Here is a 17,877-nt window from a genome sequence, read left to right on the forward strand (position 1 = left end):
TTCTTGAAAGACAGAGAAAAAAAATCAGCAATAGCAGCACTAGCTGTCTTTTATTCAGCTCTTACTATGTGCTGGACACTCTGCTAACTAGTCATCATCTCATTTAATCTTTATGATAGCATTCAGAGCCGGCTGCAGCCATAACTTCCATTGTGGACTGAACAATCTGATTAACAGTTGAGTGATTCATCCAAGCTCACAGGGCTGGAAAGTGCCAGAGCTGTGTCGAGCTTATAAAAAATTGTTGCATCTTTTCTTTTTAAGAAAGTTGGGGATTTTATAAATTTTCCATTTCTGTAATTTTTTGGCAGAATTCATAATTCTGGAGTCATCTTTGATGTCTCATGATAGCTTTCCTTTTATTTCCGTATATTCACCATGTTCTCTTTATGTTTGAAGTGTCTCTATTCTTATATCCGGAATATTGCAACTATCTCTTCATGGTCTTCCTTCCGCCAGTCTCTGCCATCTTAAATTGACCATAAACATTTCTCTCATTGTTTTAAAGCTCAGCTTCTCTCATATTGAGTACCTTTTAAAACCATTAATATCTCTCCATTATCTATAAGAAAAATACAGCTTTAATTTGTCTAGAATTTAAGACTCTTCACAATGTGGTCTCATCTATCATTCCATGAGTTAATGTGCCCTTACCTTCTTTCCCACTTTTCTTGCCCATGCTAATATATCCCTAATCTGACCTACTGAAGCACAGATTCTCTCTACTGCTCACTTGTTGTTTCTTATGTGCTTTGTATTTTGATAGTTTTCTGTATATGTATATGTCTCATTTACCCATCTGAATTAACTCCTGAGTATAGAGATGGAAACTCTCTGAGCCCACCATAATATTCAGTGTGGTTTCTTGCATGTAGCACTGTGTACAAAATTAGTGAGTGAATTTTTGAAGTTTTAAAGTCAACATATTATTCCGATTCTATACATGTTTGCCTTTGTTAATTTTGTAACTGTTAGGCAAATAAAACTTGATAGATATTCACGTTTTTTCATTTCCTTAATTATATTAAATTATGGGATTAGAAATAAATTGGTATAGCTTTATCAGTTTGAAATTTTTAAAGAAACAGGTCAGTTTCATTTAGTGTTCTAATCTGAAAGATACAGAAAATCTACTCTGAATGTAAGTGATAGGTTCATTATTACATAGGTTTTTAAAAATAAAACAATATCTGAAAACTTGTAAGTTGTTTTATTAAGTTGCTGGTAATGTACAGTTTTGATGGGGATAAACTGGATATTTATATGTGATCAATGTCAAAAAAACAAATCATTTCGTTTATCTTCCTTATGCATTAAATGTAGTTGGAGCATATTGAGTAATGATATGAGGAAATTGAGATGTACTTAAATACTAAGTTCAAAACACTTAGACATGATTTTGTTTTCCAAAAGGAGATTGCATTTTTGTGAATTAAAATTGCTTCTTGCTTTCTGTTGAATTTGAAAATGTTTCTACCCTTTACTTTCCCCTTTATTTTTTTTTTTTCTGGATTTAATAGTCTGAAGATCTGTCTTTTATTTTTTGTTAATTTATAGATGTTGTATGATAAATAATTATCCTTTAATGTGTGAACTATTTAAAACTGTGTTCCACATAAGGTATTTTTCCTTCAAAATATTTGAGTTTCAGTAAGATGGGGATAATTTCATCCTGAGACTAGAGAATCATAAATTTTTATATATCATAAATTTTTATATATCATAAATTTTTATATATTTTAGATGTTCATATTTATTAACTGTAGAGTGCTTTTGTTGCCTTTTAATGCAATTTTAGTGTAATATTGTTTTAGCTCAGAAATCTCATATACTCTAAAGGCTTGAAGGTTCTCGTGCTATATTTTTTTTCCTAAAAAGTATTTTTTTCCAAATAATGTTGAGCATCATAATGATGCCTTCTTTTACACCTCACATTTTTTTAAAAGGTGTAACAATTTACCCTTCAGTTTGGCTTTCAAAACATCCAAATGAAACCATAAATATACCTTTCAGAACAGAGTCACATATTTGAAGTAAATCACTGCATGTATCTGATCTAATCTCACAAATGAAAATGTTGTATTTTTAAAGTGGTGACATTTTTAAGTTAATACTGTTTTTAAAAGGACCAAGCCTTAAGAATGAAAGTGCAGATTATCCATTTTGACTACTCTCATTTAATCATTTCATTTCTGAAATTAGACTTCATCTTACGATCCAAAAAAACCTCACTAATGTGCATTTTTGGCTGGGTTAATTCCCTTTGTCATAAAATGGAAGCTAGCCTAAATTTTCTAATAATTTTTCATCCCATTAAAATTCATGGCGAAAATAAAAATGAGATAATTTTGAATTCAAGTGCATATAGTTTATATGGATGCTTCCCCCCCGCCCCCTCTCTACCTAAGGAAATAGAGAAATTGAGATTAGAAGTCAGTGAAAGCAAACAGCACTTGGAACGGGAGCAGCAGAAGGCAGCCGGGGCCAGAGAGGAGTGCCTGCAACTGACAGATCTGCTGAGCGAGTCCCAGCACCAACTGCACCTCACCAGGTACCCCTAATCCCATTACGCGCCAGAGCACCAATTCCATCCCACTGATTTTTGCCACCGGCTTCCAAACAGTTGTTAGAGTTCGTCTTAGTCATTCAATTCACACACAGCTTTCAGGCATATTAAGAGAAGTGGAGATGTGGAAAGCAAAACACCCAGACATGTGAATGATAAGTGTGGCAGGGAATTATGATATATTACAAAACCTTTCATCGGCAATGCTCAAATATTTAGGTGATTCTCTATCAAGATGAGCAACATGACATGTTCCTCCTACCACCACCACTACCTCTCCTGTTAATTCTGTGTCTAATAAAAATGTTGAACTGAAAGATCTGAGGAAATATATTTAGGAAAAGAATCAGATACTGTCAGTGGTGAAAGAGACCCAAGTAGAAGGCATCCCAAGATGCAAACTAGGATGTAACTGATACAAAATAAGGAACCTGAGTCCTAAGAAGGTATAGAATTTAGAGATGGAATCGATTGACACTGTTCATGTTCAAATGGTTATTATAACTGTGCCCTGTACCACTGTGGTCTCAAATTACATGGCTTCTGTCATGAGGTACTGTGAGGTGATTGTCAATGTTGTGAAACTTTAGTGAACGTATAGCTCAGCCCTGGGTTACGATGAGACATTTTAGGTAGCAAGCGCTGTATAATTTGCTGTGTGGAAAACACACACACGCGCACACACACACACACACACACACACACACGCACATGCACACAAATGCATATACACAGAAATTCAAATAGAGGTTGTAAAATTTCATGTTACCCATATAAGTGGTTTCTTCTCACTTTGAATTCTAGTACGATTTTTCATTTTTCAGATCAAGCATTTAGGTTTGTTCAGTTCTTACAGTTTTTCCGTTTTTACAGAGAACTTTGTCTAAATACACATGTAAGTTTATAAGCTTTGATGTGGCTCATAAATTAGAAAATCCCTGGTCTTTTCATCATAGTAATATGTTGAATTTAAACTACGAAAGGGGACTGATCCCTTTTACATTAAATATGACAATGTAATTCTGAGCACGGTATGATAACAGATGGAGGAAAAGCACCACTTGAACAGCCTGCATTTGGAGAAAAAAATATTCTAGGGGTTGGTGAACCTCCCAAAGTTTTGGGTTAGTGTTAAGATGCCTCTAGTTCTGTTAAAATCAAACTTTGTTAAAAACATTTTGTTATGATAATATTCCAAATGGTTTGCCAACTTTGCTTTTAAACAATGCAAGAGAAAGAGAAGAAAGAGAGAGAGAAAAAGAAAGAAAGAAAATAAATCATTTATACATGTGTGATATCTGGAAAAATCCCAATAGATAAAACACTTTTTATGAGAAGAAACTGCTTACGCCTACAGAATAATAGCTGTTCTTTTCATGCCCGTTCAAAGTGTTGTTCTGTAGACCTGAGAATGTAATGTCAAGATAGTTCCTATGGATTATTTAATCTTAGAAGTTTCAAAATTTAGCTGTGTCATGATAGTTAATAGTTGTTCTTCTGAAACAACCATTTGTGTGCTAAGCACTGCCAACGACAGAAACGGGACAGCCTTTAACGTCTCAGTGTGGCTGGGCTTCAGTAAATAAATATTAATGCTGGTTTTGTTCCCTTCGCCATTCTGTCTTAGAGAGTTAATTTCTGAAGTCGAAGTCCTGTAGGGAGTGTTCCTGCACCGTATCAATTTGTACTGTCTGACAAGACCAGTTTCTTGTAAGAGGAGCATATTTAAGGTACAGCGACTGCTGAAAATGGACTCGTAGTAACTAATTCCTTTGTTCTTGAGGAAAATGGTGTTGCTTGGTTCCATAGAAAGCTTTTTCTGTTGGGCTTTATTTACAGCTAGTCTACAGAAATTGAAAACTAGTTTTACAGAAAAAAAATTACCCATTTTCTGAGTGCAGTACTCTTTTGTAAGCATTTTACATTTAGTCTGCGTTCACGTTTTATAAAATCCACATTCATAAATTTAAAGAGGACAATTAAAAAAGCAAAGAACTATGTGTATCTCTCTTTTGCTCTAAAAATGGGATGTGGTTGTTGGGCTAAATATTTCTGATACAGTTTTTTGGGCTTTTTAGAATTTGCTTTCCCTCAACATTCTGTATTGATTCGGTATACTCAAGTATGTGGCTGAGAAACATTATGTCTTCTTTTCCCATGTAGACCAGTGGAAATCAATACATCCCACACAGGTGGCTCTTCACTTCGCCTTAACTTTAACATTTCGAATGACATAGTCTAAACAAAGTTTGACATAGAATATGAAAACAATGTTGTAAGTAATGACAAGATAAGGATGGAGGTGATCTAGGGAAAGGAAACGTATAAACTAGCATATTAATCCGTAGAGCAATCTGAAACAAAGATAACCCATCACTTGTTTGCTATTTCCCTTTATTGTCCACTTGGACTTAAACACAGAAAATAGAGGGGCGCCCAGCTGGCTCCATCACTGGGGCATGAGACTCTTGATCTCTGGGTTGTGGGTTCGAGCCCCATGTTGGATATACTGATTACTTAAAAAAAAAAAAAAAAAAAAAAAGGAAAATAGAAATTGAACATTTATGGAAGTACCCAGCTGGTAAGTACAACATTTACTCATCCACCATCTATTTATTGGACACCTAGTATCTTTCAAGTACATTACTTGGTCTTGGGCATAGAGAAAAACATAAGATTCAGTTCTTATCCTTAGGTTGCTCACACTCTAGTACAGAGCCAGCTCTATATATGCAGTTATAGCAGAGTGTGATACAAATGCAGTAACAGGAATAAATACTACCACAGGAGCACCTAGGAAGAAGAATCGGCTCGTTGTACATTGGAGGTGAAGATGATAGGGAAAGCTTTCTGGAAGAGGAGATGTTAGGCAGCTATTGTGATTAATAAGTTCTTGAGTAGCAGTTCTCAAAGTAGAAGAAGGCGGATGGAGCGATATATATGTACAGACAGGAAGCTGAGAGGGAATATAAACTCTACAATCAGGTTAGATGTTTGGCAGGGGATAAGCCAGGAGAGGCAAACAGGGACCAGAGGAGGGGCCTTGTGATCTGTATTCTGCAGTTTGGGCCATTCTGAGAGTAATGGGTTACTCTTGATGTATTTAAGCAGGGCTGTCAACATGGTCAACTCTTTGGGTTGGTGTTCAGACTCAGCAGTGTGGAGAGCAACCTCGGAGAGCTGATGTGGGAACAGGAGGACCAGTGAGGGCAGAGCCAGCAACTACGGCCTGCAAACATGGCCTGTTGTCTGTTTTGGGCCATGAGCTAAAAAGGGTTTTTATATTTTTAAATGGTTAGGGAAAAAAAACAAAAGAAAAATAATGTTTTGTGACATGTAAAAATTATATATCCATAACTAAGTTTTACTGGACACAGCCCTGATTATCCCTTATGCATTGTGTATTAAGACTATTATGGCAGAATTGAGAATGGTCCTCAAAACCTTAAAATATTTATCGTCTGGCCCTTGACAGAGAAAATTTACCAACCCCTCAGTTAGGAGGCTGTGCAGCTCAAGGAAGAAGTCAAGAGAGCTTGGACTATAAGGGGTTCAAATATGTATTTATTTATTTTTTAAAAATTATTTAATTTTTTTAATTTAGAGAGAGACAGAGAGAGTGGGAGACAGGGGCAGAGAGAGAGAGAGGGAGAATCTCAAAACAAGCTCCACGCTCAGTGCGGAGCCTGACAGGGCCTTGATTCCATGACCCTGGGATCATGACCTGAGCCGAAATCAAGAGTTGGACACTCAACCAACTGTGCCACCCAGGTGCCCCCAAACATGTACTTAAAGAAAGTAAATGGAAGTTAATTGTAGATTGGCCAACAAAGAGACGCTTGACAAGGGCCTGGATTCAAATGTAAGTCCAGGGGTTAGTAATGAATCCTGGGCATGGCTTTGCCAGTAAAACAGAAGGAAAATAGCATCTTTAAGAAGCATTTAGGGTAGGGGCACCTGGGTGGCTCAGTTGGTTAAACATCTGACTTCAGTTCAGGTCTTCATCTCACGTTTCATGGGTTCGAGCCCGTGTCAAGCTCTGTGCTGACAGCTCAGAGCCTGGAGCCTGCTTCAGATTCTGTGTCTCCCTCTCTCTCTGCCCCTCCCCTGCTCATGCTGTCTCTCTCTGTCTCCACTATAAATAAACATTAAAAAACAAAACAAAACAAACAGGAGGCATGGGGTAGCAAATGAGAGAGGCCAGAATTAAAGGTGACTCCCATGTTAACTGGATGAAGCATTAGTTCAACTGGGAAACTTAAAAGGAGTAACAGAGAAAAATAATACACTGTGTTTTGGGACTTGAGTGGAGGTGTGCAGTGCAGGTCCAGTGTGAGGAGAAAGGTCAAGACCTGAGACTCTTCACTGGATGCTTCGACATAAAGCTACTAGTTGTAGCCAAGGAGACGGGTGAAAGCACGAGAGGGCCATGCTTGTAGAGTAGGATGGAAAAGAGCCACCAGCCAAGGATACTGAAGGGGACATCAGGGCACAAGAAAACAAAACAGAGGGGCGCCTGGGGACGTCGAGCGCCCAGCCTCAGCTCAGGTCATGATCTCAAGGTTTGTGAGTCTGAAGCCTGCATGGGGCTTGTTGCTGTCAGGGAAGAGCCTGCTTCTGATCCTCTGTCCCCCTCTCTCTCTGCCCCTCCCCTGCTCATTCTCATTCTCTCTCTCTCTCTCTCTCTCTCTCAAAAATAAATAAGGACATAATATAGAATGATGCACAGGATGGAATAACAAAGCCACATGCTTTTCTTAGGGCAGCCCCCTCCCCAGGCGTCCAAGGGACACAAAGCAGAATTTGGGAATCCTTTCCTGGGGCATTCGCTATCTTTGTAACTTTTGAAAAGTTACTTAATTCTTTGAACCTGCTTGCTTACCTATAAAATGAGGTTACAAACTGATTTTTGAGTTTCCTTCTAGCCCCAACAGTCAATGATTCTAACAGTAATTTAAGACACCCCATTATGAAGTGCCTTATTTCCTGACATTAGGCATTTAAATTGCTTGGAGTATTCTTTGTTTAAGACCTTTCCTTAGTTTGAATTTCAAAGATTTCTTCGAAGCGTCTTTCATGCCTCCAATTTATTTATATTCATCATAACTTAGGCTCTGCTGACCTCTCACAAGGGCCACGGAAACGTTCCCCTGTAACATCCTCCCAGTCTGTTCCTCAAGCCTCTGCCAGTTGAGGTTTTTAAGCTCTGCCTTGACTCTGTCACCTGCTGCCGAAACCTGCCATTGGGTGGCGCTGCTTCAGAGGGTTCAGACCACTGAGGGTAATGCGGGGGGCAGGTATCCAGCCCCTCCAGTTTTTTCCTTGCTTGCGTGCCAGTGACACAACCAAATTGCACTTTGGGGCTTTTCTCCCCTGTTGTTGCCTACACTTAGAATACCCCTATGACCTTCTCTAGCCCTATTGTAATCTTACCTTCCTTTCCAGGTCTGTCCAAAGTCCTGAGTTTTCCACTGTCGCCCTCCCAGATGGCCCTGCCACAGGGGAGCACATTTCCCTCTGAATCTTCCTTCCCACTCAGAGCTGAAGGCTCTGCCCCTGAGTGAATCCCTCCAAACAGGGACAGGGACAGTGAAAATCCGAAAAAATGAATTAATACTCTGAAGGCTTTTAAGTACTTGCTTTTCTTCCCTTCTGGAATGAGGGTGGGAGGTCTTATTAATGTTCTATTTCTCCAAGCACCTGGCTCAGCCCTTTGCGAAGAGTTGGAGCTTAGTAAGTCATTACAGGGACGGCCAGTGTTTTGCAAGTTTATGACTGTTCTTTCAACAGTATTAATACAGACATAGTATATTGATATGCTGAACATAATTATTATATTAATATACTGATATATTAATATAATTCAGTACATTGATACACTAAAATATATCAGGGTAAAAATGTAAGATGGAGATAAGATAGAAATAGCTTTTTGTTTTCATTTTTAACTTTGTATGAACATACATGTTTATAGCAGGATCAAATGATACACATTCTGACAATTCAAGTAGGGTTGATAAAGTATACCACGGCTCTCACCTAAATATGCTTCCTTAAAAACCTCTCTCTCTCTTTCCCTCTTAAACACACACACACTTCCAAATTAGCATTTTTTGTAATTGAGAGGTGGCCCCTCTGAAAGCAGTGCCTAATAAACATGATCGATAAGTGTACATAGCCTAGCATACATGAAAACAAAAGCGAGGCTTCCTTCTTCCAGTTATGTCTTTATTACTAGTCTTATTCAAATGACTTCTTCCTTTTCCATAACAAACTTTCAGACACATCTTAAAATATCTGCTCATTTATTTGCTCATTCCACGTGAAGCATATCCTATCGCAAGACACTGTGCCAGGGATGTTAGGAGGCAGAAATATAAAATAGCTTCAGATGCTGGCCCTCAGAAACTTACAGGCTGCTAGGGAAGAAAAGAAAATACACAGAGTTGGTGAGATAAATGAAAAGATCCAGAGGGGAGATTCCAGATAAGGTATCACAGGGACAGAGAACTGGACAGCGTCTTACAAGCTCAGCAGCATTTTGGAAGCAGGAAAATGGGAACGATGGGCATTCTGGGTAGGGGTGCACCTGTATATACGAGAGTGAGTTAAATACACACAACTTGTTGTTTAACTATCTAAGAGTATCAGTCTCTGAGATGAAGAATATATCATCTTAAGATCTACCTGGAACCATGCTACATGTGGTGGCTCTTTCAAAAATAAGAATAGGGGTAGTGGCTAGCGGCAATGGCCATCACTTACCGAACCCCTTCTGTGTTCCAGGATCTGAGCTCAGAGCTTCTAATTTGGTACCTCCCCCCTTATAGCTGTATAAGGTACAGGCTGTTTTACAGCTGAGGTAGGCAGGGTGCGGAGAAGTAAAATGATTCATCTAAGGTCACACAGCTGACATGTTACAGAAGCAGGTTTTCAACCCCAGCAGCTTGCCTGGCACGCCTTGTACCATTATCCATCCCGCTGTATTTCTGTGTAGATTACCAGGAAAAGGATTCATGCAGTTGTCCCCGAAAATACAACTGAAGAAATCAGCGGTGTAAATTTATGCTAGAAATAAGTGTTAGCTGCTCCCTTGTACACTGATATAAATACATGTCAGTGTGTTTTAATCTTGGCTTGGGTTTTTCGTAGGAAACAGTGTTTTCAGGTCATTATTTTGCCTTAGTCACTTAACATGTTATAATACAACTCTCATTCTCCTTCACTTTCTTCACTTCATTTTTACCCAAGAGGAAGGAGGGGCCTTTATAAAAAAGTGGAAATTCCTTCACATATTTGCTTTCGACATGTCCAAACATTTTTACAGAGCTCCTGGATTTCCATCCCTCTTGCAAGACTATCATTTACATCCATGCGGGTAGATTACTTTATGATACAATGTGTTAAAACAACCCATTTCAGGACGTTTAGATGATTGTTGTTACACGCTTCTCCATCCCTACTGTACCTGTATTGAAGCATATTCTTTTGAATCCTGCATCGTTTTCTCAGATCCGATCTGGAGGGGAATTACTGCAGGAAGCCTTCTGTTTACTTTCCAGAGAATTTAGAACTTGAGTGGCCCTACGTGCAAAACACAAGGGAGACCAACCTGCCATCAAACCTGCAGGCTGAAGCTTATCTCAGCAGGGCTACCTTTCAAATGTTTATTTCCTCCTTTATATAAATGATGTTTTCAGTGATACGTACTTCAAAGACTTTCTCAGAGCAGGAAGCTCCGTGATGCCCATAAAATGGGTATTCTGCTGTTCCTCCTTTCCAGACCCAAAGGGGAAGATCTGACCTGTGACCTGGAGAGATATTAACGTGAAATGTAGTATCTGTATCTTTTTGAAACTGAGAAGGGGTACAACAGGTTTTCCTGTTATGGTGGGTGGGTTGCTTGGGGAAAGGTGATTAAGCTTCCTTTCCAGAACGTTGGAGAGCATTTAGCTTCCTTCCACATAATAATTATTGCAAATGCTTGTTGAATGTCAGGACTCTGGTTGAGGTAATTCCCAGAAAGAGGGAATTGATTAGTCTGATAATCAGCCCACGTAAAATCCGGACGCAGCTGGCCTCGGGCTTTCTTGGAGCAGGGACTCAGGGGTCACACCAGTCTGCTGTCCTTCCCTGCCAATCACAGGGCTGGACTTCTTTCTGAAGGTTGCCTCCTCCTTTCAGGCTCTTCCACACCATGGAGTCACGTCCTTCAGTCTGAACTGGAGGTAGAAGACATGCCCTTGATTTCAGACTGTGAGACTGGGGCATCCTAGCTTGTCCTCTTCCAATTGCACAGCCACCCCTTGGATGCACACGGGTCATGTGCACACGCACCCTTTTGGGTGCTGGGGGCCTGGCAGTCTCAGCAGAAGTGCCTGAGGAAGGGAGGAGGGTTGCACTGAGCAAGGAGAGGCGCTCTGACTGGGGAGGAGTTCTGTACAGGGTTGCTTTGTGGTTTTAAGTAGAGAACTCTCAGAATACAAAAAGAGAGATGTAAAGGATGCATAAATGAGCATCTAGCACTAACCAGGCGCTGTGCCTGACTCCTGACAGCCTTGCGGCAGGAAATGTGGCCTGTAAATTACGAGTCTGCGATAAATACAGAGATGGAGTGTTTGGAAACTTTTAGTTTATTTAAGTTTGTTTATTTATTTTGAGAGAGAGAGAGCACGAGCAGGGGAGAGGCAGAGACAGAGGGAGAGAGAGGATCCCAAGCAGGCTCTGCCTGATGTGGGGCTCAAATTCACTTACTGTGAGACCACAACCTGAACTGAAACCAAGAGTCAGACACTTCACCGACCGGGCCACCCACTCACCCCACAAACTTTTACTTTAAATTGCCACATTATCCAGTTATCCAAGTGCATGATCAGTGACCTTTATTTTTTTGTATGTTTAAATTTTTTTTAAATTTTGCAGTAATTCATTTTTAGTCCATTTTATAAAACCAGTGCTTTGCAAAGAAAAATTAAAAAACAAACAAACAAACAAAAAAACACCTTTCAGGGCACCTGGATGGCTCAGCCAGTTAAGCATCTGACTTCCACTCAGGTCATGATCTCACATTTGTGAGTTCAAGCCCCGTGTCAGGCTCTGTGCTGACAGCTCAGAGCCTGGAGCCTGCTTTGGATTCTGTGTGTGTGTGTGTGTGTGTGTGTCTCTCTCTCTACCCCTTCCCTACTCACACTCTCTCTCTCAAAAATAAATACACATTTTCAAAAACTAAAAAAACAGAAAGCTTTCACACAAGAAGCTTGAACACTCTGCCTTCTCAGACCTTAGAGGAAGCCGGAGGACGCTGAGGCATGGTAGGAAGGAAGGGGCCTGAGTGGAAGAGGCAGGCTTCGAACCAGGTCCGTCAGACTCCAGAGCCTGTGCTCTGAGGCTCCTGTTCACAAATAAGTGCAAAGACGTATTTCAAAGCTAAGTAGAAATGCCCTTTGGATTGCGGAACCTTAGTTCATAGGCCAGGAGGCGGGTCTCATGAACCATGTTTGGCCTCTGGCTCAGGGGAGCAAATTGTCCGTAAACGTTGAATAACTTTGCCTCTGTTCTTTATTGTTAGGGGAAATTAAGAAGGAACTGTTCTCATTTTCAGGTGACAGACGGGTTCAGGCCAACAAACCAAACTCCCAGCCTCTCCTCATTTGCAAAGGAGAGTCTAGAATATTGACGTGCCGTCTTGCTCAGTGAACTTCAGTTTTTTGGGGTTTTTTTTCCCCTCCTGAGTTTTATTGAAGAATTTTTAGCCTCCAGTTTCCATTTAAAAGTTAAGCTTATTTTTTTTTTTCTTGTGCTCCTTTCATGAATAAATTAAGCAGAGAACGTGTCAAAAATACTTTTAAATGGATATATGTGCAACCAACATCTTCAAGTCTTGAAATAGATGGCCTTGGGACTGTTTTAAATTGCTTCCTCCTTCCCTTCCCCCACCTGGTACCCGAGAGAACAGGCTGTCAGAGAGCCAGGAAAGCAAAGGCGTTTCATTTTGCCCTGGTGGACACCATGTTGCCTGAGCCCCCTCTCTCCACCTGTTTGATGGACCAAGAACCGGGGTCTCGGGGCAGCCCCGGGGCGGGAGAGGTTGGAGTCAGACGCTGCCAGAGAACGTGCGTCTGCGGGTTCTGCTTAAGTTTCCCTGGCTCGCTCGTCTCGGCTCCGTGAAGCCCGAATGTGTGTGCAGTGAAACTCGACGCTGGGGATGTCTCTTCTCCCCTGCCACACAGGCCCACAGCCTGGAGCATGGTGGTGGTGGCAGCCAACTCATTTTCTGGAGAAGCCCAGAGGAAACAGAGAAAGGACTGCCCACAGCACTTGCCTGACTCAACAACAATGAACATCAAGTTCAGTGAAAATAGGAGGGGGGGGGGGGCGGGCGAGAAACAGGCTAAAACAAAATACGGTGGTTTCAGTACCTCTAAATAGGAATATTTTTCTAAAAGAGAGCTCTGATCTCCAATATTCATTTAAGGTAAATTAAAACAATGTAACTTGACGTCTAATTTCTTCTTAAACACCTCTTCCTAATTGGAAGTGTTGCCTAGACGAATTACCAGGCATTACTTACTTGTTATTTAATGTTTTCCTGATACCCACAAGTAGATTATATAGTGATTCATTGATGTGAAATGTTGGAATCAAAGCTCATTTTTAGGATCCTGAGAAAGGAAGAGGTCTGAGGAATATCCAGTTTCACTCAGTGCCCACCTGGGGCCATGTCTCACGGGGACCAGGGCCCAGTGCAAGTTAAACACATTTTTATTAAGCTACTACTCTGTTAGATCGGCTTAGCAGACAGTGTAGCTCCCTGAATTCAGGAACTCAGAGCGGACACCAAATGGGTCAGAAAGCATTTGGAAGCAGTGTGTAAAGCTGGTATCCAGCTGAGGGGAACACTGTTCCACCTTGGCTCTGGGTGACCTCTCCACAGCGGGCCCCAGTCACCTGAGGGAGGGCAGAGAGCCAGGCAGGGTATGAAGGGATTCCTTTGGGAGGGCACCAGTGTCTGGTCACGTATCCCTCCAACACCTGTATTGTATCTACCCCCCCCCCCCCAAGAAGCCTATTTCCAGCCAGATTTACCAAAAGAATCCAGCCTGTGTCAAGAGTGTAATTATTCTAAATATAACTATACCAACAAAAGAAGGATATCAAACAAAGTTAACAGGTCACTATTGGGATATATGCAAAGGGTGGAGGTGGGGGCGGGGTGTTCAAGATGAGGCATTAAGAGTGGGTTTTAGCAGGTTCAAGGTTGGTTTCCCAGCACCTAGTCTGAAGTGTGGTTCACCAGCCTGGGCAGAGCTTGACTTTCACACTAGCGCTGGTTCTGTTTCTGAGGATCTCCTGTCCCCTTGGGAAGAAGTCTCCCACCGTACTTTATTTACTACAGATCTTAACTGTAATTTTAGGAGGATAAATGTGAGTATGAATATCACTGAGACGCAATCAGGGCTCTGTAAATCTTGAGGCGTCACTCATCTGCTCAGGGATGACGCCACCGATGCGAACTCGTGTAAAATAAATTCGTTAGCAGGCACAACGCGTTGCTCAGTCTAGAAAACTTCAGGGCCATTGAGGCAAGGTCAGATTAGGCAAGTCCTTTTATGGCAAGGCGGTGGTGGTGACAAGTCAGGGACACCGAGAGAATGTATTGTTAAATATACGGCTTCCCGTGTGCTCACTCCTCAATGGCTCTCTTTGTCTTTGGAGGAGAACCACCTTGCCACTCCCGACAGTAACTGTTTGTCAAACGAGGAATAATGAAAGCGGCCCCTGCAAAGTTGGGTATCTTTAAGCTTTGTCCTTATTGCCCTGATGGCAGTTCTGGATTCTGAACCTGTGTCTGAAATAAAGCATTGATTCAGGATCCGTCGCTATTGAATAGGTCCACAGTGTTTGGCTGAGGAAAGATGATGATTATATTAAGGAACGATAAAATTCATGCACGGTGGAAACAGAGCCCATTTCGGAACCGTAGAGGAGCCCCAATTCAGATCTTGCGCTCAGACTGATTTGCACAAAGGGTTATCTGTTCAAAGTGGAAGAAAGAATGACAGCATGAGACAACTCACGTAACTAATAAACTTTTGAGATGCTGTTTCCTATGTTTGCTTTTCATTAAATTCGGGAACGGTTGCGACGTTGTTGTGATTCAGTCAACATTTATTCCTATCTGTTTTTCATATACAAAGGCTTAGGGATGCCAGAAAATAAACTGTTAACGGAGAATTAACTTCTTTGGCACGCTCTCATACTTATCTTCCAAATTAAAGAAAATGAAATGGGCAGAAACAGAGTGTAGATTACCTCCTTTTTGTCAAAAATGGTGGGAATTTGAAAATTAATAATAAAAAAGGGAACAGATGCAGTAACATGCCAGAGGGAGATTAATGTGGAGAGTAAAATCTGTGAGCAACAAAACTGAAGCAAACTGAATCAGTGGGAGGTGGTTGTACAATCAAAATCAGGATAAAAGAGAAATTACAAACAACCCTGCACTTGTCAAAGTAGTAGTAATGAAAGCCTGACTCTGCCAGCAGTGAGAACCTGTGTTAGCACTTTGGGGTAAGGACGGTAGCCGGGTGCCAGGTAGGAGGGCAGTGTTAGGTTCCTGGGCAACAGCCATCTTGTGTCGAACAGATGGCGCCGAAAGCTGGCAGGGGAGGGGCTCCTTAGCAGAACTAATCAGACAGTAACAGATAGGGCAGCTGGGAAGACTGACCACAGAGAGGGAGTCTGCGGGGTAGCCGAGTGCCATGATGTCTGCAGTGGTGTGCCCATTGGTCTGAGATAAGACCTTGCAATGTCTTTCCCATCCACGGAAGAGCAGGAACTTTTGTTCGAGAAGAAAAATGGAGTGGAACGGTAGCACAGTTGGGGGCGGGGGTGGGTTCTCGGGGTAGGGACTGAGAAGGGAAGACTGGGCCATCTCGAAATTTGCGGTGGGGGGCTGCAGTCCCGGCCTCCACGCAACCTTGGTTTTCGCCGTCTGTGCCCTTCCGCCGTCCTGATGTGGCCAGGGTGGCAACGTGGAATGATCACTTTATGTATTTTATGCATCAGAGAGTGTCCGGGATCAAGGCTGTACTTACAATCAGAGGAGACTCTTTGCTATGATTTCTACCACCCGGGTCTCTAACAAATGAAAACCCAAACCGACATACGATGCGTGCGTTTGTGCTTGGTGATTTCTCATGACCTGATTGATACCGTTCTTGATTCAGAGCAGCTCGCCTTTCTTTTCTTTCCCCTGTGACTGCGGGTTGAACGTCAAGATGTTGGGCATAAATCCGAGCCCCAATCCTTAAAACAAAAGTAAGATTAAGTCTTTCTGAAAGAAAGGAAGGTGAAAACGATCTATTAAATTCAATAACTTATTAAGGAATCCTTTCTTTTCAAAATCTAGAGTTGGGACCTTCAGGTTGAAACTATTACTTTAACAAAGAAATGCAGATCTCCTACATCTGTTTTTGAACTAGTATATTTCCCTCTCTCTCTCTCTCTCTCTCTCTCTCTTTTTGCAGAAGCTTTGTAGCTTGGCTCAATTTATTCATTTTGGAGGGGGAGGGGGGAACGTTACCAGGATTTGAAATAGGTGGTATAACATAGCCATATGCTATTTATGCAGCAGTTTCTGCAATAAATCTAATTTGGTCCTGTCAAAAAATTAGACTTATTTGATACAGCAGCACATTAGTAAATGATTGTGGCAGATTTAAAGTTGACATTTAGTCTCTCCTCACTCTGAACAGAATCTCGCAGATCTGCCTCTTCCCCCTTGATCGACTCTATGAAAATGTCTCAGTTCTTTGTCCTGCGGTCCTGCAGATATTTTCACATCCAAGAGAAGGTCTTGCCTTGAGGTAACTGAGGAAGGGGGCGGAAGAAGGAATAGCCTCTGTTTTTAAAAGACTCCGTGAATAGATGGGCAGAAAAATCAATACACCAGAGGAAAACTCATTGTGTTTTCATCATGTTCAGTTCTTAGAAAAGCAGAACTGTTAGTCTCATTCAGAATGTAGATAAATTAAGGAAGGTCAAGGTCTCTGTTACGGAGTTGAAATATTTTTACCTTCCGTCCTACGTCCATATGCTGTTTGAGGAAAACTCCTATCAGAGAATGCGGATGACATCAGCTCTCTGCCTTTACCTAGCAGGGCCCTTAGAAGCTGCTCCTCTGCTGTCTCCTGCGCCCTGGCACAGCCCTGCCTCAGTGCCGCGCGATTTTTCCTGTAAAATGTGTGTTTCAGGTGTTGGTCTCAAACTATCTCCAACTTTCTCCCAGCTTTTCCGTTTAAAACATAAAATAAGCCTAGTACACATTAGGCAGGTGAATGTTAACAGTATTCTCTGAATTCCTTCAATGAGTCCCTTTGGAAAAGTAATCGAGATTTTCTTTCCCTTTCCTTTTTCTTACGTGCTTCTGGAGGGGAGAAGTGTGTGCGCGTGTGCACATTCCCGCATCTGTGCGTGAGCATAAGTGATGTGAGACTGAGTGGTTTTTCATTTGTTGACATTCTTACCATATACATTTTCCGAAACCAGCCTACGAGTGTGTTTCTGAAACGCAGTCAGCTAAGGATGAAGCGTTCCTTCCCGGTGATTTAATGCTGTGAAACCAGCATTCTGCTCACACCTCTCTCTTGTACGTAGCAAAGCAGCCCATGGAAGTGATCAAATTACCGGGACTCTTTCCACGCTATTCAGAAGCAGGCATCCAGGTAACCAAACTACCCTCAAGCACAGATCACACTCGAGGGAAAAAAAAAAAAAAAATGCCCAGAAAAAGAGCAAACAAACCTGCCGGGTGAATTAGATGGTAGTTCTGAAATTTCCTCCACACGAAAATTATTTAGAAATCACGTTTTGGGGGAATTGAAAGAAGGAAGCACCTCAAAGAATCCACATTTTGCGTCCAAAAATCCACATATTGAATTATATAATATATATTAGATCAGAATGATTTATAGGACATAGGGCATTTTGGAGATTCGTAATAAAATTGAAATTCGAGCTAAAAAAGAATGTCTCAGCCCTCGGATTTGAAGCTGCCTCTGTCGGGTTTTGTTTTGGCTTTTATATTTAGCATCACAACAGTTTTCCTTAATACATCTGAAGAATTGTTCTGAGAAAGTCTTTTTTGTAAATTGTAAATATTTAATCAATCAAACCCTTAAGATTCATATTTTAAATTGCTTGTTTTTAGACTGCTTTTATTAATAAAACCTGCTTGCAATTTTATGTCAATGGCAAAAGCCTCAATTTTTATCTTTTCTGAAAAGAAGTCAGAAAATTTTCCTGACTTG

The 17,877-nt window shown here is 41.2% G+C and overlaps 1 protein-coding gene across 11 annotated transcripts in view; it reads left to right on the top strand.

Moving 5' to 3' along the window:
- The window catches only part of SDCCAG8 (SHH signaling and ciliogenesis regulator SDCCAG8), a 253,284-nt gene that overhangs the window by 119,828 nt on the left and 115,579 nt on the right, over nucleotides 1–17,877 (top strand). For all 11 annotated transcript variants that reach the window (XM_040451836.1, XM_040451834.1, XM_040451837.1 and 8 more), the window contains one exon: nucleotides 2,409–2,551. In XM_040451836.1, coding sequence (XP_040307770.1) covers nucleotides 2,409–2,551 — 143 coding nt within the window. The remainder of the gene's footprint in view (nucleotides 1–2,408; nucleotides 2,552–17,877) is intronic.

This window comes from Herpailurus yagouaroundi, unplaced genomic scaffold, assembly GCF_014898765.1.
Source record: "Herpailurus yagouaroundi ecotype Mexico unplaced genomic scaffold, PumYag 205, whole genome shotgun sequence".
NCBI lineage: Eukaryota > Metazoa > Chordata > Mammalia > Carnivora > Felidae > Herpailurus > Herpailurus yagouaroundi.